The sequence below is a fragment of the Coptis chinensis genome, chromosome 2 (assembly GCF_015680905.1).
Source record: "Coptis chinensis isolate HL-2020 chromosome 2, ASM1568090v1, whole genome shotgun sequence".
NCBI lineage: Eukaryota > Viridiplantae > Streptophyta > Magnoliopsida > Ranunculales > Ranunculaceae > Coptis > Coptis chinensis.
Window position 1 is genome coordinate 106350038 of NC_141457.1, and position 25783 is coordinate 106375820.

General features: G+C 38.2%; 1 protein-coding gene and 1 long non-coding RNA gene across 25 annotated transcripts; one reads left to right on the forward strand and one right to left on the reverse strand.

The window, feature by feature from the left end:
- The first annotated feature begins 1523 nt into the window (after positions 1-1523).
- LOC147520128 (uncharacterized) lies at positions 1524-17131 on the forward strand. 24 transcript variants are annotated; one of them, XR_015212441.1, is made up of 14 exons: positions 1524-2172; positions 2724-2763; positions 10224-10295; positions 10434-10505; positions 10600-10671; positions 10770-10838; positions 10962-11033; positions 11221-11292; positions 11443-11514; positions 11984-12241; positions 12723-13311; positions 13757-13873; positions 14528-14742; positions 16916-17131. It is a non-coding gene; the product is annotated as an uncharacterized LOC147520128 (long non-coding RNA). The 24 variants fall into 24 exon arrangements; XR_015212442.1 differs by lacking the exon at positions 10224-10295; XR_015212465.1 differs by lacking the exon at positions 10224-10295 and having other exon boundaries at positions 10434-10493.
- A 3680-nt stretch (positions 17132-20811) lies between these two features.
- On the reverse strand, positions 20812-25241 carry LOC147520129 (acyl-CoA 5-desaturase AL21-like). Its single transcript, XM_086591612.1, has 5 exons — positions 24726-25241; positions 24377-24517; positions 24129-24269; positions 21477-21583; positions 20812-21371 (listed from the first exon to the last, which is right to left on the reverse strand). Exons 1-5 carry the CDS (start codon positions 25008-25010, stop codon positions 21170-21172), a joined length of 876 nt encoding a protein of 291 aa, XP_086447738.1. The 5' UTR covers positions 25011-25241; the 3' UTR covers positions 20812-21169.
- Positions 25242-25783: the final 542 nt, after the last annotated feature.

Below are 25783 nucleotides of genomic sequence, written 5' to 3' on the forward strand. Positions count from 1 at the left end.
GTTATAGAAATTAGCGGCGTACATAACACGCCAGAAGTTTCCAATACCCTGACACGGGGGGGGATATTGAAATGGTTGCAAACTTCTACATCTAACAGGGACAGAGGAAACCGAAGACCGGCCACGATTTGTCCTACAGTAGCGACAAGAGCGCCTGGCCGAGGTGTGACCAAATGTGGGAAGTGGGTAACCCCGGGCACATGCTCCAAAATCACATCGTCTGGGATACCATAAGCCGCCTTGATCGCAGCCAAGTTAGGTCGGCGGTAGTGTGAAGGGGGCGGAGGGAGCTTGAACGATCTCCCAGACGTGGAAGGGATAGCGATGGGGGAGTCTGAATCTGAGGCCGCGGACTCCGATCTCACTACAATAGGGCTACTGGATCTGGAGGAAGGAGAACTAGATCTAACGGATTTGGCGGCGGAGGTGCTTGCCGACTCAGAAGCCGACATGATGCAAATTACACTAGTCGTAGAATGGAAAAGATGAAAGGACTAAGCTACGCAAGTGGAAAAATCCACAATACACTAGAGAACAACCAAACCAACGGTATAATAAAAGTTCGAGAGATAAAGGAAAGAAGAAACTAACCGAACTTTATTCTGAAAGAATGAGCAAAAGAGAGTAGTAAGAATCGAATCAGAAGCAAAGGCAGTGGAGATTCACCGGGAGGAAGAGGGAAGATAGGAAAGCCAGGCGATCCCAAAATGTCAAACAGAGAGAGATGAAGTTGAAAGGTTTAAGTGAGAAGAAATAAAAGGGAGTGAGAGAGAAAAGGAAGGGTTTGAGAGAGAAAAGGAAGTGTTTGAACGAAGTTTGAGCCGCGGGGTAGAAGCGAAGAATTTCGAATACAAAACCGAAGAATCGGGCGAGGGGGGCCGGGGTGACCGTGGAGGGCTAAGAACGAGGCGACGAGTTGTTACGCGCTATATCATAATTGCTAGAGGCGCAAGGCAGCGCTGGGGTATAGAGCTCTCAAATCAAAGTCAGGAGAACACGTGGCCCTAAAGAAATGACCCAACATTGGCCAGCCGGACCCCTTCATCTGGCTAGGTGATGGGCTCTAGGACAGGTACTAGAAATCCGCGGCTTCAATTGGCAGAAAGTATCTCGGACCCCGAACTATAGGTCCGAGGACCGAGAGGGGGCATCTGTATCAGCCTAATATATGACTACCAAGACGACTGGTGTGTCCTGGGCTGGGGCAACATAACGGTATAGTCCGCGAATAATTAGAAGGCCGCAGACTCTGTAAGTGCGAGAAGATCAGTGGAGGTATTATGAGTTGAGGGAGATGTTGGATAAGGAAAGAAAGAGGAGCCGAAGATGCCAAGACCACGATCTCGAGGAGGCAGTGGGCCGGTTCGGGGCGATGGGGGGGCATGTAAGGAGATCATGGAAACCGAAGAGCGGTTAGAGAAGATGGGAGCGGTTAAAGAAAGAGGCGGTTAGGAAGTATGAAAAAGAGAGAGAAGAAAGAGAAGAAGGAGGAAAAAAGAGAGAGAGGAGTTTATAGGTTGTAATTTTGGACAACACACTTCTCATATCTGTTAGGGTATGATGAAAGTGAAGAAGTATGTAAAGCAAGGGGCTCTTTGGAGTATTGGTGATGGTGCTTCAGTTAAGTTTTGAACTGATCAATGGGTGACAGTTATCGATAAACCATGGATTATTCTGGATTTGGTTACACCATTACACTACAACAATTATGGGCTTTTGTAACATGCCTTTTGCAATATTTTGTGGGGAACGTTATGCAAATAAAATATTTGTAACATTTTTTCTATAAAATGTTATTGAGTATAATATATCACATGTTTTTGTGTCATTGTATAGTGTAATGCTACAAATTTTAGTTGACTTGCAATATTTGTCTGTGAAATGTTACCAAATTTTTGTTGGGTTGTAACATTTTTTTTTTAAATGTTACCAAGTTCAATTTGTAGGGCTTGCAACATTTTCACTTAAAATGTTACAAATAACAAGTAGGTATTGTTTGTCACATAAAGGAAAAACCTCTCCCTCGCGAAAAGGAAAAACACTCTAAAATTGGAACCTAGAAATTGAAGATCGAAATTGAAAATCTCAAAACTCATTTTAGTTTAACGAAATTGAACACTCTCAAATTTCAAGCCTCTGAAATTCGTTTTGTTTTTTTGAAATTCTGGATATGTAAGTATTTCACTTGTATCTTATTATTTTTGGCCATTTCTGATTAAATTTTGGTGGTTTTGTTTTTTGATTCATGGTGATTTGATGTTTGTTTTGACTAAAGTTACTAGTTAGTTGTAATTAGTGAATCATCATAGTATCTGTTCTTCACATGCTTCTGTTGTTTGCTATTTTAAGAAACTGCGAATTAAAGCTAGAAATCGAGATTGTAGAAATGTGGAATTTGCTATGAACTGTTTGATTAAAGTACTCAGTTGTAATGGAAATCCCAATATGTACAAATCATGTTGGATACTTGATGCATGATTACATGAGAATGTGTTTACATAAATGAGTTTTGACTACCAATAAATCACTGCGTCCAAATGAATCTAATAACAGATTCAATATTGAGACTATAATGAGAATTGTGGTTATAATAATTATATGAGGATGTTTTTAATTTGTAATAAAAGAGGGTAATTTAGCTACTAATGATATCAAGATTTAGTCAATAATTTAGAACTAATTATTAAATGGGTGAAAATTCATTTGTTATCGTCTTTGTCTAGGAATTTAGGATACACATCCTGCTGCTCAAGTTTTTTTCAGGTTGGTAATTTGTGTTACATGTTTTACATTTATGTGTACATCCATTTTCATGTTTTTGGTAATAAGTATTTATGGTAAATTCAAACTAGCTAGGATATCTCTTTTTTTTTTTTTTTTTTTGGAAAGCGAGGTTGTTAACGAGGTCCCCTACCCCTTTTTATTAAAATAAAAGTATCATAGCTTGTTACATTCTTACATACATTTTCCCTACTGCATCATCATGAATTATTTTCTTTACATCCTCAGAAAATAAACTTGTATCTAATTGTATACAACTAGCCGTGGGTATTATACTAGCAATAGCATCAGCTAAGTTGTTTGCTTCTCTGTAGACATGAGTAATAGAGAATTCTTCCAATTGCTCTTTCATTCGACTAATGCTCCTCATCATGTGTTTTGCTTGCCACGGATGTTTCCCCTTATTTTGGAACAGAGATATTACTGTTGTCAAATCAGTCTGTGCGCTTATATGCCTAATGCCTTGCTCAATAGCCATTTTCATGCCCTGCTCGACACCTTGCAATTCTATTAGATCAATAGATTGCTTGCTGGACCTTCCCTTTCTTGCACCAATAACCCTCCCATTCTCATCTCTCATTACCGCAGCCCATCCACCGATCAGCCCTTGCAAACTTCCATCTGTATTTAGATTTACTACTCCCACTTCAGCTCGCTCCCATTTACAAAGTCGCTGCTGCTTCTGCTTTGAATGAACCTCCACTCTCCATGTATCTTCATAGTGTTGTTTCTCTGGACTCTCTTCCATCTTGATCGTCATTGCTTGGAGCTTCGTCCTCACATCACATAATACAAGATGCACCACCTGTTGGATATTTCGCTGCTTGTTTTCAAATATTTTGTCATTGAGTGTCCTCCAGACCCAATAGTTATATCCATTCCATACTAACCTTATAGCGTCCTGTTTCGGCCCTTTCCCTGCTGATTCTTTCTGAGTCCACTCGATTTCTTCTCTCCACGTTTCAGCTGGTAATCTATTGTACCATTTTCACTAGTAAAGTTTGCCATACTGCCATGGAGAAACTGCAGTCATGAAACAAATGCTCTTCATTCTCTATCTCTCGCCAGCACAAGATGCAAGTGTTAGAATCAACTTTCTTCCATTCCTTCATCTTGTCGAGTGTCTTCAGCCCTCTGTTCATCGCCATCCAACTTATAAATGACTGCCTTGGTATACGGTTAGAGAACCAAACCAGTCGATGCCATGTAACTGCCTGCCTGATCCCTCGCAAACCTTCGTATGTATCTCGCAAGCTGTAATCTCCCTGATGCGTGGCAGTCCAGACCATTCTATCATCTCCTCCCATTATTTCTATTTCATCTTTTGCTTGTTCTGCAATTTCTCTGATCCCATTCTCTATGTGTTCTGGGAAACACCACTTCCCTTGTTCAATAAATTCACCCACAGTGATGTTGAGGTGGCCTCTAGAGCTGTAAAGAAAAGCTTGCGGAAACTTTCCTTTTAGAATACCACTTGGGTGCCATGGGTCTAGCCAAAAGCTTGTGTTCTTGCCATCTCCGATTTGGTGTATGGCCACTTGAGCTGCTTCCGTTCTCCCTTTGAGCACGTTTCTCCAACTCCATGAGCAGTCATTGGGGACTTTTAGATGCCAAAAGTTCCTACCTTTGATTAAGTTCTTGTGTACCCAATCCACCCACAAGTTGTCCGCCTTCGTGACTAGTTTCCAGATGTGCTTCATATTAGATGCTTGATTCACTTTAGATAGGTCCCTTATGCCTAGTCCCCCTTCATCATACAGATAACACAAACTCTCCCATCCTATCAGAGCATGGGATTGAGTACAGTCAGGCCCTGTCCATAGAAAGTTTCTGCATAGCCTGTTTATATCATCTATAGCCTTCTGCGGTATGATAAAAGAAGCAAACCAGTACACACTCAAATTATTTAGAACTGCTTTGATCAATTGCAATCTCCCTGCATATGATAGCGCCTTCCCCTTCCAGCTCTGTATTCTTTTGCTTACTTTTGAGATTAGTGGACTGCAGTCTGTGGTTCTCAGTCTTGTGGTGATCAACGGTAGCCCCAAGTATTTCACTGGAAGCTCACCTTTTGGAAACTGTAGTACCCCTTCAATCTCTGCACAAGTCTGTTCATCTACTCCCGCAAAGTATATCTGACTTTTCTGGACATTGACTTCGAGGCCAGTGCATTCCCTGAAAGTGTTAAGATTCTCTCTCAGCTTTGTGGCTGTTCGGATATCTCCATGCATGAAAGCCACCAGATCATCTGCAAAAGATAAATGGGTGATAATTGGGTTCATACATTTATGATGTAACCTGTACTGATTGTTTGTGACACTATAGTTCATGATTTCCGAGAATAAATCCATCACCAGGACAAATAAGTAAGGGGACATGGGGTCGCCTTGCCTAATCCCTCTTCTGCCTTTAAAATACCCATATGGTGCTCCGTTGATCATGATAGAGTAAGAGGCAGTTTCCACACATACTTTCACCCATTCAATAAATTTCTGTGGCATCCCAACTCTCTTCATAGCAAATGTAACCGCTTCCCATCTAACCGTGTCGTAGGCCTTTCTTAGATCCACTTTAGTTGCGCATCTTGGAGGAGTTTCATTCCTATGGTAGTTATGCATTAGTTCATGGGAAAGCAAAATATTATCTTGGATACTTCTCCCTGTGATGAATGCTGATTGATTCATGTTTATCACTTTTGGCATGATCTGTTTCATCCTCCGTGTCATCACTTTAGTAATGCTCTTGTACATCACTCCACAACAAGCTATAGGCTTGTAGTCCCCCAGATTTGAAGGGCTCTGGACCTTTGGCACAAGTGTAATGCAAGTGGAATTAACTTCTTGAAGCATCTGACCTGAGATAAAGAAGTTCCTGACTACCTTTATAAATTCATCCCCAATGATTCTCCAGGTGCACTTGAAAAAGAAGGATGAGAAGCCATCGCTACCCAGAGCTTTATCATTTCTGATGTCTGCTAGGGCCTTTATTATTTCATCACGCGATATCGGTGCTTGCAGCTCTTCCAAATCTATGCTTTGTATAGTGTTTCGTGGTCCTATTTCCTGAAACACAGTGAAATCCATCCCTTGCATTTGATCTGGGCTATATAACTCCTTGTAGAATCGTTCACATTCATCACCAATCTCGTTAAAATCCTTCATGGTGTTACCATCTTTATCAACTAGACAAGTTATTTTATTAACTATTCTGCGAGCTTGTACCGATTTGAAAAAATAACTTGTATTGTTGTCTCCCACACTGATGACTTGGTCACGCGACTTCTGTTTGTAAAACCCCTCTTCTGATACAGCTGCTTGCACATAATGTTTTATTGCTTCTTGTTCCCTTTTAATGAGTCCCCGGTCCATGGGCTGCTGCTGTAGCTCTGTTTGAATTTCATCCATTTGCTTCTTTTTTTCTTTTACTCTGTTAATGACATTCCCAACTCTCTCGCGGTTCCATGCAATGAGTGCTCCCTTCGTTAACTTCAGCTTCTTCATGAACACGTACATTGGGTTGCCCACTACAGGACTCTGCCATGCTTCTTCCACTGTTTTCATAAAACCCTCCTCTTTGTGCCAAAAGTTAAAGAACTTGAATGACTTTTTCTTTTGATTCCTCTGAACAAGCGAAGTTACTACCATCGATGAATGGTCTGAGATAGCCCCTAGATTTAAGAACTCAGCCTCGTGATCTTCGAACTCATCTATCCATTCTGAATTAACCATCACTCTATCAAGTTTGCAGCTTATTCTCTCCTCTTGTTTGTTATTCCACGTTAAAAAATTTCCTTTATACTTGATATCCACTAACCCTGCAGATGTTACACAGTGCAATAGATCATTGAACTGTTGAGGCCTTACTTCAAGTCCTCCAACCTTTTCTTGCGAGTTCATAATAGAATTAAAGTCTCCAAGAATTATCCATGGCTTTAGTATAGTGCATGACATATCTACTATTTCCCTCCATAATTGTCTTCTTTCCATCATATCCACACTTGCATATACAATCGAGACTATAAACTCTTCCCCTGCTATAGTATTCACCTCCATAGTTGTATGTTGGCCATCCTTCCTTAGCAACACTGCTGAACACACCCTTGGATCCCAACAAAACCATATCCTCCCCAAATCACTCTGTGCATAGTTTTCCTCCATTGCCCACTGAGTAAATGTTTTGTTAAAAATTCTTTCTCTCTTTGCTGATTTTACCCTCGTTTCCACTAATCCCATAATACTCAAGTTAAACTTGTGGACCATATCTTTCACTTCCACCTGTTTGAAACCCATGTTAAACCCCCTCATATTCCAACATCCTAGGTGTACATTCATTTGGACGCATTGAGTGGCTTAGAGTGACCGTACTTAGCAGTCACTATGTTTTGTCTTCCTCCTGACATGGTTTGTTTCTTTTTCAGTATGTTACTCTGCTTGCTTCCTGTTCCAGTAGTGTCTCTGCCCATAACTATTCCTTTCCCTTTCTGATCAGTTAAATCCTTGTTCTCAGCGTATGCGCAAGATTCTCTGTATCCTTTGTTTTACTGCCAGTGTCTCTGCCTATATTCAGTCCTTTCTCTTTCGTATCAGTTAATTCCTTATTCTCAGCATGCTCGAGATTCTCTATATCCTTTGTGTTACTGCCCTCATCCTTCTCTATATCATGTTGACTGCTGGTTCCACTTTGTTTCTCCTTGTGTTCCCCTCTGGATGCGATAATCATCTCTCTTTGTGTACATTGCTCATCAGTTCGTGTTCCTTCCCCTTGTAGATTGTGAGCTTTGCATCTGTGTCGTTTACTTGGTGATTCCCAACCAGCCTCTTCCTCGACATTGTGTACTTCATGCACCTCATTTTGTTCTGTCATTGCTTCCTTTTGCGAGATATTTTCTTTTTGTTGCTGCTGCTGTTGCTGCACCCTTTTCTCCCCATCCTTTGTACCAGTGTTCGTTTTCTGAATCCACACTTTGTGGCCGTTTTCTGCTGCCTCTCGCGCCTTCTTTGGACATCGCTAATCTAAGTGTCCAAATATCTTGCACCCCATACATCTCGGGGGCTTCCAGTTGTATTCAAAAGCCACTTTATACACGCTCCTTTGGTCAAGGATCACCGGCACTCCTTCTGGATATGAACAGTCTGTATCAATCTCTACGCACATTCTCGCATAATCAGTTCTCGACATGTTCTCTGTTAGCCGATCAGTAAACATTGGGATCCCAATAGCACTTCCCACTTGACTAAAACCATCCTTATTCCACATCTCCATTGGTAGCCCTTTGACTACTACCCATATTGGAATAGTCTTCAACTCTCTTGTTTCTGCCTCCACAAAGGTTCTCCATGGCCTTATTACAAACAGCTGACTGGCTATATGAAACGATCCCATGTCAAGTACTGATTTCTTATCTTCAACATTCTCAAACTTGAAGGTAAACATGTTGTCCCCATATGGCTTCATGACAAAACTTTTAATTCTCCATGTTCTACTCACTATATCCTTTACATAGTTGTACTGCATCCTTCTTCCAACAAACGACCCCACTATTTTTTGTTGTATTCCGCGAATTGTAAACTCTGCACATGTATTACTGGTTTCCCGTCAACAATGGTGGGTGGAACATATGACAATTCAGTGGTTCCTACTGCCTTTTTACCAATCACATCAGCCCATGAGCATTTCATTTGCAATGGTTGTGTCTTCTTACATTGGTTCTCACTTGTTTCTTGGCCTTTTTTTTTATTCGCTGGACCAGTTTCTTGCGTTTTTATAGCCAAGTCACTACTTTCGCTGTGGTCCTTTGGTGGTGCAACTACGGTCGGCCTTGTAGCCCTTTCTGCTGTGTTCTCCTCTCCTTCTTTGTTCAGAATATTTTCAAGTGCTTCTTCTTTTATCTTTCTCCCTTTCAAGCCACTGTCATCTAACCCTTCCTCTTCCACAACTTTTGCCTTTGTTCCAGTCAGTTCCAAACTTATCCGTTCGACTTTATTGGTTTCCTCATCCCTCAACTCAGTAACAACTCGTTTAAAAATAAAATCTCCATCTTCCCCGACTCCATCGATTCTTGCTACCCCTCGTACTTCTCCTTCCTTGTTATCTGAACTATTCGCATCTCTGTGCTCTCCAGAATCTTGAATTTCTTTAACCGCATCCAACGGTTTTCGGGCCTCTCTCAATAGTGATTCTTTTGTTCGAGTTGGAGTCACCTATCCAAAGGACTCTTCATGCATACTACGTGCTTTCAAGTTCACTCCATACTCCTCCGAATTTTTTTTCCCCGAACCTCTCAAATGCACCACTCACCATATTTTGCTCTCATCTCCTTCTCAAAGTTGTCCTCCCGAGATCGGAGTCATCTGATGAGTTTTCCTCAACACTCCCAGTTGGTGTGCTAGGTTTCACTGCTGCTTCAAACCTAATCTCTTTTGATTTTTGCATGTTTTTTCCAATTTTGTGTAAAATTACTCTACTACCCCTAAGGTTTAAAAATCACCCCTTAAAGGCCACCATTAACAACTAACAAGCACGGTTCACAATTCAACTTCTGCTTTACGTGTCTATTTTTAAAATGTGTGGGCAAGCCTGTTTTTAAAGAGATCAGTAACTCAATAGTGTGTAGCGGGGTTCGAACCCAGACCTCTGGTATCATCACCCAAAGGTTTTACCAACTAAGCTAGAAGGCACTTACAAAATGTGTGGGCAAGCCTGTTTTTAAAGAGATCAGTAACTCAATAGTGTGTAGCGGGGTTCGAACCCAGACCTCTGGTATCATCACCCAAAGGTTTTACCAACTAAGCTAGGATATCTCTTTTGTTTGGTGGTAATGTGTTGTGAGTCGTGACTCGAATTTGCATTATTATTAAAAACTTTTTTTTTGGCGAAATGTCACTACAACAAACTGGTTCTTTAGCGACAAAAGTTTTAGCAATGCAGGAAAAACGTAGGTAATGATTTCCTTTGGTGACGTTTACAAGCGTCACAAGTAAACTTTTGTCACGGTGTTTAAAACCAATATATTGCACCGTTTTTAACGTCGCCAAAAGTCATAATCTAAATTTTGTAAAATAATAAAATTGAGAGTTAGTTTTAGGTGACGTAATGAGCATTGGCAAAATCTTTTGACATAAAGCGACATTTAAAAACGTTGTTATTGGTGTGGTTTTTACACAACATCGCGAATCTTATGGCTTATGGGACCAAAATTTCGTTGTTAAAACTTTTCCACCCCATTGCAAAAAATTAGATCTTGCTGCCTGGGTTTTGGTATCTCGCCCTCCTTCTGTTTTGGCAGTATATAACGAAATAATTTGAATCAAAAAGAAAAAGGAAAAAATAGTATACTTTCGACCGCATAAAAAACAGGAAAATTAAAATAAAGAAAAAAGACCTAAATGCTAAGGAAACAAACCACCACGGCACCACCGTCTCTCCTCTCTTGCTTGTTTCAGAGAACTGGCGCATAACATGCTGAGTGGTGACATACCTAGACTCATTTATTGGAATGAAGTTCTTCAATATCTGTGAGTGTAGTGAAATTTTTATCTGAAGTGAATTGTTTTTCTTGTTTATTACTATTGTTATTGTTGATGTTATCATTATTTTTTCTAATCCGTTTTGCTTAAGTTAGGGTAACAATTGGTTTTTCGTGTTAACTCCAGAGGTCTCTGAGAAAACAATTTAACCGGGACTCTCTCGCCTGATATGTGCCAGTTAACAGGGTTGTGGTACTTGTACATTTTCAGCCTCTTCTCATTAATATTTCCAATGATCTACATCTTTGTCTTGTTTTGGACGGTTCCTTAATGGTATGTTTGTGTTTCGTAGTGATGTGAGAAACAACAGTCTTACTGGCAGCATCCCTCAGAACATTGGGAATTGTACCGCCTTTCAGGTATTGTACGTATTTTGTTTTAACTGAGTTCTGTTGTGACTTGTGAGGAAGTCTTCTACTCTTGAAAAGTTGGAGGAGTTTAAGTTCTTTCTTTCATTTGTAGGGACGTGTCCTACAACCAACTGATGGGAAAAATTCCTTTCAACATTGGATTTCTGCAAGTGGCTACATTGTGAGTGAATGCTACTGTATTTTATTTTAGTTTGTTGTCTTTGGTAGTGTAATGTAATTTATTAATGTCTGATAATAATGATTTAACTTATTCATCATCTTTTCCCCCCTTATTACATGAAAGTTCTCTGCAAGGAAATCAGTTTACTAGGAATATTCCATCTGTGATTGGTCTCATGCAGGCACTTGTTGTACTGTAAGCATTCTTAATTTACTTTTGCTATAAATTTTTTGATATGAAAAATTAAGGAGTCCTTAATTTTTCCTCACGAGTGTGTAGTCACCATACTTGTATAATGTCATTCTTGAGTATCATCCTGCCATTCTCCAATAGCTCTGGTAGATTATTTAACTTTTGTCTCTCCTCTTTTCTTTCTATACAGTGATCTCAGCTGCAACTAGTTAAGTGGACCAATTCCGCCTATACTCGGCAATTTAACTTATACCGAAAAATTGTAAGTGCTTTTGCTGTGGCTGGTTGTAGAATTTTCGCTTTGGTCAAATAGAAAGCATATGTGTTGACACTTTCAAGAGTTTCATTGCTTTTGTTCTTAAAGAACCTCCACAAATATATCTTAAGGAACCATTATTTTCTTCAATTCTAGGTATTTGCATGGTAACAAGCTTACAGGATCAATTCCTTCTAAGCTGGGGAACATGTCAAATCTCCATTATCTGTAAGGAAGCTTCTTCTCTACTCTTTGATGAATTTTCTTATTGATTGATGGCATTGTTGAGATTATGGTGAAGTAAGCTCTCATGCTTCCTTATGCTTGTTTTCCATGGGGACAGAACTCAAAAAGGCATAGTGCTATTAATTGACTAAACCTGCTGATTACCCAGGCTCCTGATTCTATTGACTGACAATATTCTATTTGATCAAATTTCTCAAAATGTGGTGATCTTTTGGATGATTCGACATCAGAATTGTCCAATTGCATTAACTTTCATTGGAAAGTTAATTTTGCCTGGTCACTAGGAGATATGTTCAACCTCATGAATAGTTGTTGAATGCATGCAAGTGGGCATGAAGTTATACTGTGCTGAATTATGGATGATCGTTGTAATTCTTATTAGACCTTTTGGGAAGAAAAATAGTATTATTATTTTACTATTTTTTGAGCTACTAAAGTTTTACATCCCCAGGGAGCTAAATGATAATCAACTTGGTGGACATATTCCACTTGAACTTGGGAAGCTTACAGATCTGTTTGAACTGTAAGTGTCTTCTGACTAAATGTATTTTAGTACCAGCTTTAGTTTTCATTAATTTCAGTTTTTCCAAAGTTTTGTAAGTTGGTTTGTTGTGCCTTTTACGTGCATGCAAGAATGTTGCTAACAACAATCTCCAGGGTCCTATCCCGGATAACCTAAGCTCATGTACGAATCTCAATAATCTGTAAGGTTCTAACCTATGTTGCATGGACACGGTTCTAACCTTGGACAATTATTATATCTCAAAAAAGTAGGGCCTTGACGACGCGTCAAAGGACCTTGAGAAATTAATTAATATTTATAATTTTATTTTATATAAATTAAACATTATAAACTAAATTAAATGTATCAACATTCATAAATTCAAAACTATTAAAGATAAATAACCATAAAATTAAGTTTAATATTTCCTAATCAAATTTTAAAACATATCATAAGTCTTAACAAAACAAAAATTGAAAAATTGAGTTTTTAATATTATTTTGATTTATTTTTATTTTTTTGGGTCAAAATCCGCGTCCGGACCATGTTGACTCATGACCCCGTCTTGACCTTGACCGGTTTAGTTTAGTTGATCGTCTTGATCGTGTTGACCGCGTCCGGCGCTTTCGTGTCGGCGTCACGTCCAGCGTCCGGCGCTTGTCCGGCCAAGATAGTCCGTGCTTTAGAGGTTCTAACTATTTCCAGTGGGCTAGTTATTTGAATTAATTGTTGTCGCTATTTAATAATCTTATTGACCAACTAGGGTTTTTAAAATGTTGTTGTTGCCACTGGTTTCAGGTTCTCTTCATCATCTTTTACTATGTGATCCAAATACTAATGGCAGTTAGGTTTATGTTTGATATACTCTACCTTTATCTTTGAATTTGGGTTTATTTGCCCAATTCAAGAATTCTAGTAGCTTATTTACCTTTTCTTATTCTTTCAGCTAATTTGTGGTGCTAAAGTTTGGTTTGGGTGTCTTTGCAGTTTATGCTTACTGTTATTAAGGTTTTTTTTTTTTTTTTTTGGAATAGAATTTGGTTTCCATTTGATTAGTCTCATCCTGTTTTGGTTTGTTTCAGGTATATATATAGTTTTATTTCCTTTTGATGGTGTTGTTGTTCTTATGTTTCGGTGATGTTGTTCATATGTTTTGGTGATGTTCCTCTGGTTGAGATGGTTCTTATAATGCCATTGGTTTTCCTCATACATCTACCTTTATAATTATCAAACAAAGGAGTTCTACGATCTTAGTTACGCACATGATTCAACAGCAGGTTTGACACTATCTGAAGTTTTGCCAGCTTGATCATATAGCATGTTAGGAAATTAATCAGATGTATCCTAGTTCATTGTGTATAGAATTTGGATGTGTGTTATATTGAAAAATTATTCAGATATATACATGAAAATATATGATAAATACCCCCCTCTTCTCTAAATACAGTTGTTTATTTTAACAACTGTGTATTGAACTGAAACCCCAAATACTCACTGATGAATGTATAAATTCTTAAGCACGCTTCAGCTGGAACGTGTTCTTTCATGAATATTTTGTTTGGGAAATTCTCTTTGGCTTTTGCTTAAGAAAGTAGTTTGTTTTCACACAAAACAGAATATAACTTTCTGATACATGTGCTTAGTAAGAGAGTTTCTTGCTCTCTCTGGAGATGTCTGACAGGAGATTCTGATTTGATAGGTTTTATTCCCTTATCCGTGCAGATTATCTAGTGACCAAGTGTGGTGTGCTTATTATGCTGTTGTTTGTTTTCTTCACAACAACCATATCAGTTTTGTTTACACTGAGAGAGACACAGACTCGCATGCTCAAGTTCACAGGTTGGTTTGATATTATTCTCTTTTATAGAAGTATGTTGTAACTTGTGTTCACTTGGTATAACCTCTTGGGTTGCCTTATAAGTCGCATGCTAGACTATTAGAGTAATGACCTTACTATAAAACAAGTTTGGGTAATGAACCAATTAAGGCTATGTACCATCAGTTATGAGGATTGATAAGCCATGTCCATCTTAACTAGTTATTAGGTGATCTCTGCAACATTATATCTCGATTATTAAGAGTTACTTGTGATATCAATTGGCCATTTCTTTTCTTTATAGATGTAAATAACTATTTTTGTTACCAACTAGTGCAATGCAACTGGAACACCATGCTTGACATCGACTTCCAACTTTCCAGTTGATCTTTGTGCATGTCATTGAATCACTGGTTTTTGTACCAGTAAGTTTTATGTAATCCTTTGGCTCACTTCTAGTGAAGTTTTTAGGCTCAGTAAATGTAGGGACATTTTAGCACTACTGAGATATTCTTTCATATTTCTTAGTTCCTCACTTCCTCTTTACTCCATCTTCGCTCCACCCTTTCATTTTACTGTTTTACCCATTTACAATGCTTTATGAAATTATGGAGTAATCTCATGATTGCGCATGGTTTATGCAAATTATGATCAGTATCCTGTTTTTCTTGTTCGAGTTTTATGATGATCAACTGCTTGCCTTCATGGTCGTGTGCCGACTAGCGAGAAGGTGAGTGGGCTTAGTAGACCAGTGAGTAGGCAGCTGAAAGATAAAGTGGATGACTATGTGGGGAGGGCTACATTTGCGGAGGGTCGTAGGATGAGTCGTGTGAGGCTCATGGATGCGGCCTATAATCGAGCGCCGATTGGATACCAACATTGGCAAATGGGTGTAAGTGTATTTATATGTCTCTTGGTATAGTAGTAGTGTTGCATCATGCATCATGTCTGGTGGCCTATCTTGGTTGAATTCTTGCTTTCTTAGTTGTGTTCACTGGATTTTAATTTTGACGCGATGAAACTATTATATTTTTGGTTTCACATTTTTTTTCTGGGTGATCTAATGGATAACATCTTAATGCGCAAATAATCTTATGTCAAAAGAGAAGTGATATTATTTTTTGTGAAGAAATGGTGATAAGGAATTGCAAGAGGCTTCCAATTAATCTAAATGCTATTAATCAATTTTTTTATTTTTTTTGTGAAGATGGTTTCATTTGCAACTTACTTGAGGGATGTTTAGAATTGTGTTTGTTTAAGTTAATACTTTTATTAAGATGGCTTTAGAAAAAAAAATTATGAAAGAGGATGATGCAACTCTCTTTTGTTTCTAATTGAGTGAATTGACTCATTTTTATTTATTGAAATTTTGTTGTGTATTACATATTATTAAATAATTGATGTTCTAGTTGTTTTATTTTAGGTTTATTAGTTGAATGGTAATTGGATGGGAGGGGGGACAGGTGAAAATTGTACAAATGGTGCAAAATTGACGACAATATTAGTAATGAAAATAGTCTCATATCTATTGCCTCTAGTGACGATTAGAGCGTTGCTTAAAACACTCAAAATTCAAATATTTTAGAGCTTTGACGACGATAAAAACGTCGTTCAAACACTCAAAATTCAAATATTTTAGACCTTTGACGACGATAACAATGTCGCTAAAAACACTAAAAATTCACATATTTTAGACCTTTGACAATGATAAAAACGTTGCTAATAACACTAATTTTTCAATTTTTTTGGACTTGTAGCGATGATCAAAACATCGCCAATAATACTAAATTTTTCAAATTTTTTGGACATTTACTGACGATAGAAACATTGCTAAGTAATGCCTCATTATCGACGATTTGGCAAACGTCACAAAACATTCATCTTTTGTGACGTTATTGTATTGAGAACGCGAAAATAAATTAGCGACAAAATAAGGGCAATGGCGACAATTACCATTGTCGTTGAAGGTGCCACATTTAGCGGCGTTAAAAAGCGCTCTATATAATTGCCGACTATATCATTGGCTTGGAAACACTCCAACAATCGTCGCTAAATATCATGGGCGACGTTTTATCAATATTCACCGACGTTTATTTTTGTCGCTAAAGACCTTGTTTCTTGTAGTGTGTTATTTGGTTGTTGATGTTTTAAATGCTGTGACAATTCTAGTTTAGTTGCAAATTCATGAAAAATGTGGTTAGACAGTTGAGCAGGGTCTGTCGAACCCAGCTCACTTTTGTTATGTTAAGTGATGTACTATACACCTAGTTTTTATAACATGAGAGTAAATTTGACTTGGTTATGTTGTGTTGAACGATCACTTGTTCTGTTTTGTTATCTACCATGAGTTTGTAGCGAAGGGTATGACTGTAGGAAATCTAGTTACAGTACTCATCCAGCAAGGAGCAATAATGGACATAAACGTTTAGGAATATTGCCATTGCAAGAGCTTAGAAACTGATACCATGGAATTTGAAAGTTGCTTTCACTGCAAACAGATACTTCACTGCAAACAGATACTGTATAGTTAAGGAGAAGAATATGAAATATTCAACATGAAAGAAACAGACTTAGGGGCAACTTGAAAGAAACATAAAAGAGCTTAGACACAGGAGATTCCATGGAGTTTTGGTTGACGAGATCTAAAACTGGCAGAAATGAGTCAACAACCATTCCAATAGGGAGTACGCACGAAGGGTCGAAAAAAATCTTCTATACTGGACTAGGTAGGAAAGGCCAATGATTTAGATGGCCATGGCATCAAATATGCATTTAATGTTTTACTCATAAATCTAGCTCTGGTAATGATATTCATTGTTTTTTTTTTGTGGTAATGATATTCGTTGTTGATGCTCTTTGAACGTTTAAGTTTAAGTAGGTGTTATGTTACTCAGCTCCCACTTTCAATAACCAGTTAAGTAGACATGTAAACTGACGTGGAATATACTTGGGTGAACTTATAACCAGCTATAAGAATACTATATAGTAAGTAATCTTGTTTATAAATGGTTATGTATGAATTTTGATGATGGGTATCTCATTTACATGGGAATCATAAATTGCAGGTTTTGGTTGTTAGACAAGATCTTAGGATGGGAGTTGGAAAAATTGAGAATGGTGCTGATCCGGCCTGTTGGATTAAATCAACCCAATGTCGCTACTTTGCTTGTTGCTTTACATTTTATTTGGGGAATGTATTATTTTGTAATCGACTTTGTATGAGTAATAGACGAAAATGATATTTTGGGAAAACTCCAATAAAATGGTTAATAACATCCTTAGTTTCTGGTTTCGATTTATTTTTCATGTTTGTACAGTTCTTATTGTTATGGAAATTTAAGTTTTTCTTTACCATAACTTGTGAGTAGCCAAATCTGTGGATGGATCACGTCTATTAGGTAATCCACATAAACAGCTTTGTAGCATTTCTAAAGTGTTGCGATTGCTCAATTCGTAACACTTTCAAAATATTACATATTTTGTGACATTTTCAAAATGTTATATAGTGTACATTGGTAACATTTCAAAAATGTTACAACTTTTGTAATAGGGGCTTTTACAACATTTTCTGAAATGTTACAAAAGCCATTTTCTGAAATGATATCACATCAGCTCATTTATGTTGTAGTGTTACCTCAAGTGGTGGATCTTGATCTTACTGTTGCTGCATTTATTAATCCTGATGACTCTTAGATTGTGGGAGATTATCCTCTTTGGTTCCTAGTCTTGTTTTTGAAACTATCAAGAGTGTAAGGGCTAGACCATCTATCTCTGATAAGCTTCTGTGGAATCCGGCCCCAATGGCTTCTTCTCTGTTAAGTCTGCCTATGATTTTATCGCCTCTATTCAAGGCTCCCAAGGTCAAAACTCTAACTCCTACCAATTAAAAGATATATGGGGCATCTGGAAGCTAAAGATTCCGGCTCGAGTGAAATTGTTTCTCTGGAAATTTGCAAATAACCTGCTGCCAACAGGAAATGCCTTGGTCGAACGCCACATAAATATAGAAAATATCTATATTTTCTGTAATGAGCTTCCAGAGGACCGTGGGCATCTTTTCTTTGAGTGTCCTTAGAGCAAAAGTCTTTGGTTCTCTTCATGGCTGGGTATAAGGGTTGAGAGTGGAGCCTTCATGACCCAAAAATGGTTTTCTTTCTTTAAGAGTAGAGATGCATCAATTGTTAATGTCTCTACTTATGCTTTTGCATTGATGTACCATTTATGGTGGCACATAAATGATTGTCGGTTTAGGTTTGTGAAACCTAACCATAATGTTGTTCTTGCTAAGGCTTTAGCTAACTGGCAAGAATGGACTGTTGTGGATAGCCCTATAGCTATGTTATCACATGATAATGAACAAACTGAGAGTAAGGGGCCGGAGAATGGATTGTCCCTCCTTTTGGTTTGTTTAAAGCAAATTATTGTGGTCTCTTTATGAAATCTAAAGGATCAAGTGTCTTTGCAGTGATCATTAGGGATAGGAATGGGGTTTGTGTGGCTGCTGCTACAGAACACACTCGGGCCTTATCTCGCATTGAAGCCTATCTTCTAGCAGCTGAATTTGCAGTGGACCTGGTTATAACAAAACAATTGGACAATGCAGTTTTTGAAGGAACACATAAACAAGCCACCAAGATGCTATCAGAGCTAAGTGGGAGTTTAGATCGAGACTACAGGGCTGCATTAGAAGGGATACAGTAGAAGTTAAGTGGGAGGACTGTTTTTTCTTTTTCTTTTAGAACCACTTCTGTAACAGGGAACGCGTGGGTTATAAATATTGCAAAGCGTGCTAGATCTTATGGTCCACATAACTTTTATGTGTACTGCCCTGAGGCTATTTACATGCTTTAATAAAATGTTTGCAAGTTTTATCAAAAAAAAAAAGAAAAAAAGAAAATCTTATAATCATAATCAATATCATTTTGTATAAAATTGTAACAAATGTTTGTTCTGCGTAACACTCCCCACAAAATGTTGCAAAAAACATGTTACAAAAGCCCATTTTTGTTGTAGTGTATATACATGAAATGAAATTGGGCAAAAGATATGATTTGTGCACAAGGACAGAAGGACTCACAGTTCTTTTCATGATCATTCATAAAGAAAATCTAGTATGCCAGCGAAAGGCCGGGATGCACGAATAATCCCAATATGGTACCAAAACCATTGGCCATACGGCCATACGGCCATACCCTCAATCATCTCATTGGATTACTTTCCTTCTTTGAGGCAAGTTTTCCCTTCTGAGTAATGGTATCCATTCGAGTGATTGGGTTACCCGTAATCGAAAACCCGATTTTTAAGGTGTTCGTTACTGCCGGACCTATATTGTGTTGGGCAGACCCCAAAAACAAAAACAATTATTACAAATGTATCATTGGCCCCAAAAGTTGTTTTGTGTTGGGCACCTCCCAAACCAACGTGAATTTCACTTGTTGCAACTTTTCAGCCCTTCTCTTCTTCTCTTCTATTCTCTTTTCTTCCACCATCCTAAACTTTAAACCATAAAGAAAACTATATCCTAACACTAACACTAAACACTAGGGCTGAATATGCATGTGTACAGGGCTGACTATATGGCTGAATGAGAAAATTCGAACACCCTAGGCTTAAACAACCCGGCTAGGTCGTTCATTGTGCACACCAAACGGTCTGGTCACACTGTCTGGACTGAGTCCAAAACGATGTGTCCATGTCGTTTGGGATTTGGACTTAGAAAAAAAACTTATCGGTGTGGTTACACTATTTGGACTAAGTCCCAAACGACTTGGCCACATCATTTGGGATTTAGTCCAAACGGTGTGGCCATGTCGTTTGGAATTTGAACTTTGAAAACATATGACGTTCTGTTTTTTGGCCTCTTGACCGGTGTGGCCAAGTCGTTTGGGACTTAGTCCAAACGGTATGACCACAAACGTTAAGTTTTTTTCTAAGTCCAAATCCCAAACGACATGGACACATCGTTTTGGACTCAGTCCAGACAGTGTGACTAGACTGTTTGGTGTGCACAACGAACGACCTATCCAGATTGTTTAAGCCTAGGGTGTTCTTGAGTTTTGAGTTTATTGGAGACGAAGGGTGATTACCGGTTTCTCGCGTGTTTTAGTTGAGGGTGTATTGTTGCAGGTTGTGCCCAACACAATGGGCAGACTCTGGCCCAACTCGGGGTCTAGCAGTAACAGGACTCATTTTTAATAGGTTTTGGATTACCCGATAACCGAACCGATAGTTTGATAGTTTCGGATCGGTCTTGGGTTCGGGTAGATAGAGAAGGAACACCTACTGGTACACTAAGTCAATAAAGAAACTAGGACCAGAGACAAGTTCAGTATACACAACACTAACACGTCTAATTTGTCGCATTTGGGGTACCAAATTCCCACCGAACCCTAATGGCCTAATCTACTATTCGGATAGGTTTCGAGTTCGGATTTTATCAGGTGTGGATCGGTTTCGGGTCCAAATGAACACCCCTAATTCTGAGTTCTGACTCAGATGTTGCTGCCTGTGTAAAAAAACTTGTAACAGGTGTGACTATATAGTTCTACGCATTCACCACTATAAATTTCACTTTTGAGTGTTGACATATATGTTATACACTTATACCTTTCTGAATGATCTAATCTAACCACACTGGTGTGGCTGTGAATCAGTCATCATTAATCAGCAATCAATGTGAAGAATCCAAGCAATTATCCGTGCATGAACCAATGAATAAAAAATTAAAAACCAGCAAACCTTTTAATTTATCTGTGAGTAGTTCTTAAAATTCCTTTTATGATATGAAATACATTACGCATATCTCAAAAACAAATCCACTATATACGATATGACGATGAATTTCTGTGGTTTAACTAAATTTCTGTTGGTACAGTACGTGGAAGATAATGTAGGCTAATAGCCTAATACCTAGCCTAATACACGGTATCAGAACTGTTTTCAAAATACAAATAGGAGGGAATTGACTTTGGAAATGGGAAACTTTATTATCATATGGGACTAGCATTTATTTTGATCTCTTGAACTTGAATAGCGCCTTAGAATTATATTATATACTGTATACAGTTACAACCCGTCATTTCCTCCGACCTTCAAACACTAAAACTTAACAACCAAATCTATGACTCCTTAAGCGCTATATGGACGCAATCAAGGAGCCAACATTTATTCATGAACGAATACACAGCCTAACCTTCTTCTCGAAAACAAGAAAAGAATTACATATAGACTACTTATAGACTTATTAGTTTCGCCGCTTTATTTAATCAATCTTTTGCATCTTACTATTAGTCGAGAGCTCCATATATGTATGTTCCAACTCATTCGATCTTGAAAGACTTATTTTCTTTATCAGCATCAGAAGGCAACTTTACATTGGTTGCTAATCCAAAATGTTCAAGTACCTTGATCACATACCACGTCGGGTCTAGTTGCCACCACTCAAGTCCGTGTCGAGCTGAGAATTCAAAGGCGTGATGGTTGTTATGCCACCCCTCTCCGAAAGCAAGCAAGGCGATGAACCTGATGAACAACATTTATAGAACAGGGGGCTTTACAACATGGAGCATAAGAGATCAACGAAGAGAAAAAAAAAATGGAGGAACAAACTGTGTACTTGAGACGCACCAATTGTTTTTAGATGTGTCTCCTGTGTTCCAAGCTTGATGTCCCCATATATGACAAACTGAATTTACAAAAGAAGAGAGATTGTACACGGACGCAGTTCTCACTCCCTGCAGTGAAAAATAATATCAAGAAGACTTCTTGGATGGTTCTGAACCAATTGCGCACACTTGCGTATATGCAATGACCCAATAATTTTAATTCACATAAGGGCATCTCCGATGGGGGGTGTAAAATTACACCTCCACATAGGCGCCACTTAGGTGCCATTAGGATTTTACACCTCTAATTGTATACTATTAAGGGCATCTCCAATGGAGAGTGGAAAAATCCACCTCCACATAGGCTCCACATAGGCGCCATTAGGATTATACACTCTAGAGAAATCCCAAATACATAAAGTGTATATTTACTATTTCTGGCTATTCCAATAGTAGGTGGAGGCAAATGTGTAAAAATAGATAGCAACGGATTTAAACTGTCACCGCCCATTCAAAATAATGTAAAATAACGGATTTGGTCCGTCGCAAAAGCTTAAAACAAATAGTGGTCCACTTTCAAACGTCATTCAAAGCAACGTCCGTGTTTTTAAGTTTAATATATCACTGAGCGACGGACTTAGACCGTGGCAAACAGAAAAATAAAGCTTCAAATGACGTCCGGGCTTTTTATTAACTAATAGCGAGAGAGGGAATTCCCCACCCTCTCTATTAGCTAATACACTATTACCTACGGTATAACACCCCCATTGGAGAGAGTTTTTTTTATATTTGGGGTGTAAAATTTCCACTCTATACGGTTTACAACCCCTATTGGAGATGCACTTATAGAGTCCATAAATATCCACTCTCTATACTCCACGTCACTTTAAGTGACGTCCGAGTTAAAAAATTACTTTAGAATTAGAAAGAGACGTTACTCCAAATGACGTCCGAAAATTATTTCACTCAGACGTCAGTTCGAGTGTCGCCTGGGAATTTTATTAACTAATAGCGAGAGGGAGAATTCCCCACCCTCTCTATTAGCTAATACACTATTATCTACAGTATAACACCCCCATTGGAGAGAGTTTTTTTTTATATTTGGAGTGTAAAATTTCCACTCTATACTCTTTACACCTCCCATTTTGGAGATGTCCTTACTAACTAATATGCAATGACCCAATGGTGGATTCGGTCATAACATCTCTCAAAATGGACGCAGCCCCTCACCTCATTACACTCACAACTTCTTCCACCAAAACCCCAATTTATCGAATATTTAACAGTCGTATTCAAGATTTCCGGCACTTAGCACATAACCTAGCTTCTTATCTCGCTTATAATCTTTGTTTAGTGCGCAGATTATGTCATGGCACGTGCAGCGCACGATCTAGTCTTCTTTTCAAAAACCAAACTCCTACTGATTTTAACAACAATCACGGGGATACAAGAAAATCTTCTACTGACTGGTCTAGAGTATCGGCTTCGTCGAAATATAGTACAATATTGGGTGAAATTGGTTCCGTTAGATGTGAGTCTCCGTTGTTATTGGGTTTGCTTCACCCTGACTTCCATGATCAGTTGGAAAGATATGAGTTTCTAATGTCAAATCCTAGAAGGCGAGTATTTGTTGCTAGATATTGACGAGTTTTTCTGAAATCGATCTTATTACAAGACAAATAAGGTCTGTTGCATGAATATACAGAGTGATTTGCATCCATCATCGAGTCACAAAACTAAATAGAATTATATGTTGTCCTGTTATGAAGATGATCAACTCCCTATATAAATTGCATATATTCTTTTAATTGACTATATATGTGTGATATCTTGTTCCATATCGATCAGCTTCAATTCATTTATTATTACTGGCTTTCTTGTGTAGAATTATATGTCTAATGAGTTAATTCACCAATAATCAATGTGGGGAAAAAAACGAAAAGCTAGCTATGATATGTGATTAGTTTAATGATGATATGTGAAATATTGTGGATACTTGATGTGGTTGTTATTGCAGTCTTCAAAAAATGGTGGCTCAACTGCTCAAGAGTCAAGACATTCTGGAGAACGTCGAGGGAAAACATTAGACGGAGGGAAACTTTTGGTGCTTGCTTGACTTTAGCCACGTGAGTAATGCAGGCCAGGACTACCACGAGAATATCCTCATAGAGATAAGGGAAAATGGAAGGTGGGTTCAAGTCAGGGGACTGTTTTTTAATGGCTAAATCGAGTTCCATCGAATCTGATTTAACCCGATCGCCATCAATTATAATAAACTGAAAATATATTGTATTTTTAAGTAAAAAAAATAATACATTGTATTTGATGTCAAAAACTGCAAAATATATTGTATTTTTAATTCATCATGTCTTAAAAATAAATATAATATACAAGGAAACTAAACATATTGTTGAACCTAGGCTAAGCCGCTCATACTACTTGTCAACATTCCAATCAAGCCGAATGTACAGCCGTGAATTCTCAAACAATTCTCAAACAGAGGGAACTCTAGATTAGTGTACGTGTTATTCAATAAGCCGTTACATAACTTGACTTAAATGTCACTGCAAGTTTGATATTCCAAAAAGATAAAAGTGCGCCCGACTCCTAATGATGAGAAACTTACTATGCATCAGAAATATTATAACATTTGGAGAAGAAATTCAACACCTACCATTCCCCAAACAACGAAAGGAATCCCTCCCAACATATACAATAGAGAGGCAAGTAGGCACAAGTGAAGCACCACCGTGTTCTTCAGAAACCTATAATACTTTTGATTCACTAAATCGGCAACGTTCCCATAATTGTGACCCTGTAACACGGTATAAACTCTCACATATCAAATTCCATTTAACCAAGCTTCTATGGGTCTTACCATCTTACAACTTGTCAATAGAAGGAAAAAAGATAGAGAGTTACCTTGTGGACTAAATATTTCTCGTCCAAAATCCAAAAGAAGTGACTGAACCAAAAGCCTTCCCTTGGACTATGTGGATCTTGGTCAGTATCAGTGACTTTGTGGTGGTACCTGTGTACGCTTACCCAAGATATTGGATCTCCCTGAAATAAACAGACAAAAGAGTGATGTACATGTCATGATTACCATCAAACCCTACCAGGAAACGCAGCAGGTATATTATGAAGTAATCTCGTGCATGCACCAGATTTACCCCTTTCCGCGCATTATGAATTGATGCACTTTGTATAGCACACTTTGATCTTGTTGGAGACGTGTGTGTGTGTCAAAAGAGTCATTGGACAAACGTACTTGACTAGCAAGGAGTCCGAAATATGCAAACAAGTACTCGAGGCACTTTGGAAGCTTGAAACTCCTATGTGTAAGGTTTCTGTGGTAAGATAGAGTAATCCCGAAAAGTCCAGTCACAACTTGCAGCACGATTGCCACCGTGAATGCGCCCCAGTTAAAGGTGAAAGGCGCAAACAAGCACATGGTATGCGATACCACGGCACTGTAGAATACGACGCTCAACGTCTGAGGCACCTCCATCTTTTCATTGAGAACATAAGGCAGTGATTTTGATGTAACTTCCATGAACCGAATTTTCTCTGACTGTTCGTACTTCAAATAATTTAATCAAGAATGTGCAGTGCATTAGGTTCTATATATACTAGATCATTTTCATACGCACGCGCGTCATGTGTTATTCACAAAACTGGGGCAGCTGGGCTGGCAGTAGGCGGTTTGTTAGGTTTAACGTTTAAGTAAGAGAGAGATGGAAACTTAGGTTTGTTAGGTTTAAGTAAGAGAGAGAAGGAAACTTGGCTAGTTTTCAAACAGTGGTCGGAGCAAGCAAAGGTCCGATCGAGATTTAAACATGTATACGTAGTATGTATACTAGCCTTGTTTGATCATGTGCTCATGTGGCTCCCACGGGTTGCTCTTCTTATACGGCGGATCTCTCTCACATGGTTCCCACGTCTCTTTTGATCTGTATTTATTCTTTGAATATTTAATTCTGTTGTCTAAAACGTGTCAATCAATAAAAATATCAAAAATTGCAAAATAATTAATAAAATATTATTAGAATAGCGGTAAATTAGGTATCGATCTGAATATATAAATGATGGAGACGAGATTTCATAAACCAATAACTAACTTGGTAATTAATATTAAAACAACTGTTAAAAATTTCTAATTTCTTATATAAACTAAAAATAAAACTAATTTGTAAGGAAATAATGACTAACTAAAAGAATTAATTTTCAAATATCAATTCATCAAAACCCTTGGTAGAAAGTTACCAACTCACCAACAATTCTTTTATTTCATTTTTATACCTCTTGGTAATTTCTTCAAAACTTCAC

Excerpts from the sequence above, each read along its gene's own strand:
- LOC147520129 (XM_086591612.1), bottom strand. The coding sequence starts at position 25,010 with ATGGAAGTTACATCAAAATCACTGCCTTATGTTCTCAATGAAAAGATG. Across the intron at positions 21,584-24,128 it reads CTTTCGTTGTTTGGGGAATG|GGAGTGAGAACTGCGTCCGT; the intron begins GTAGGTGTTGAA and ends TTTTCACTGCAG. Across the intron at positions 21,372-21,476 it reads GACACATCTAAAAACAATTG|GTTCATCGCCTTGCTTGCTT; the intron begins GTGCGTCTCAAG and ends GTTGTTCATCAG.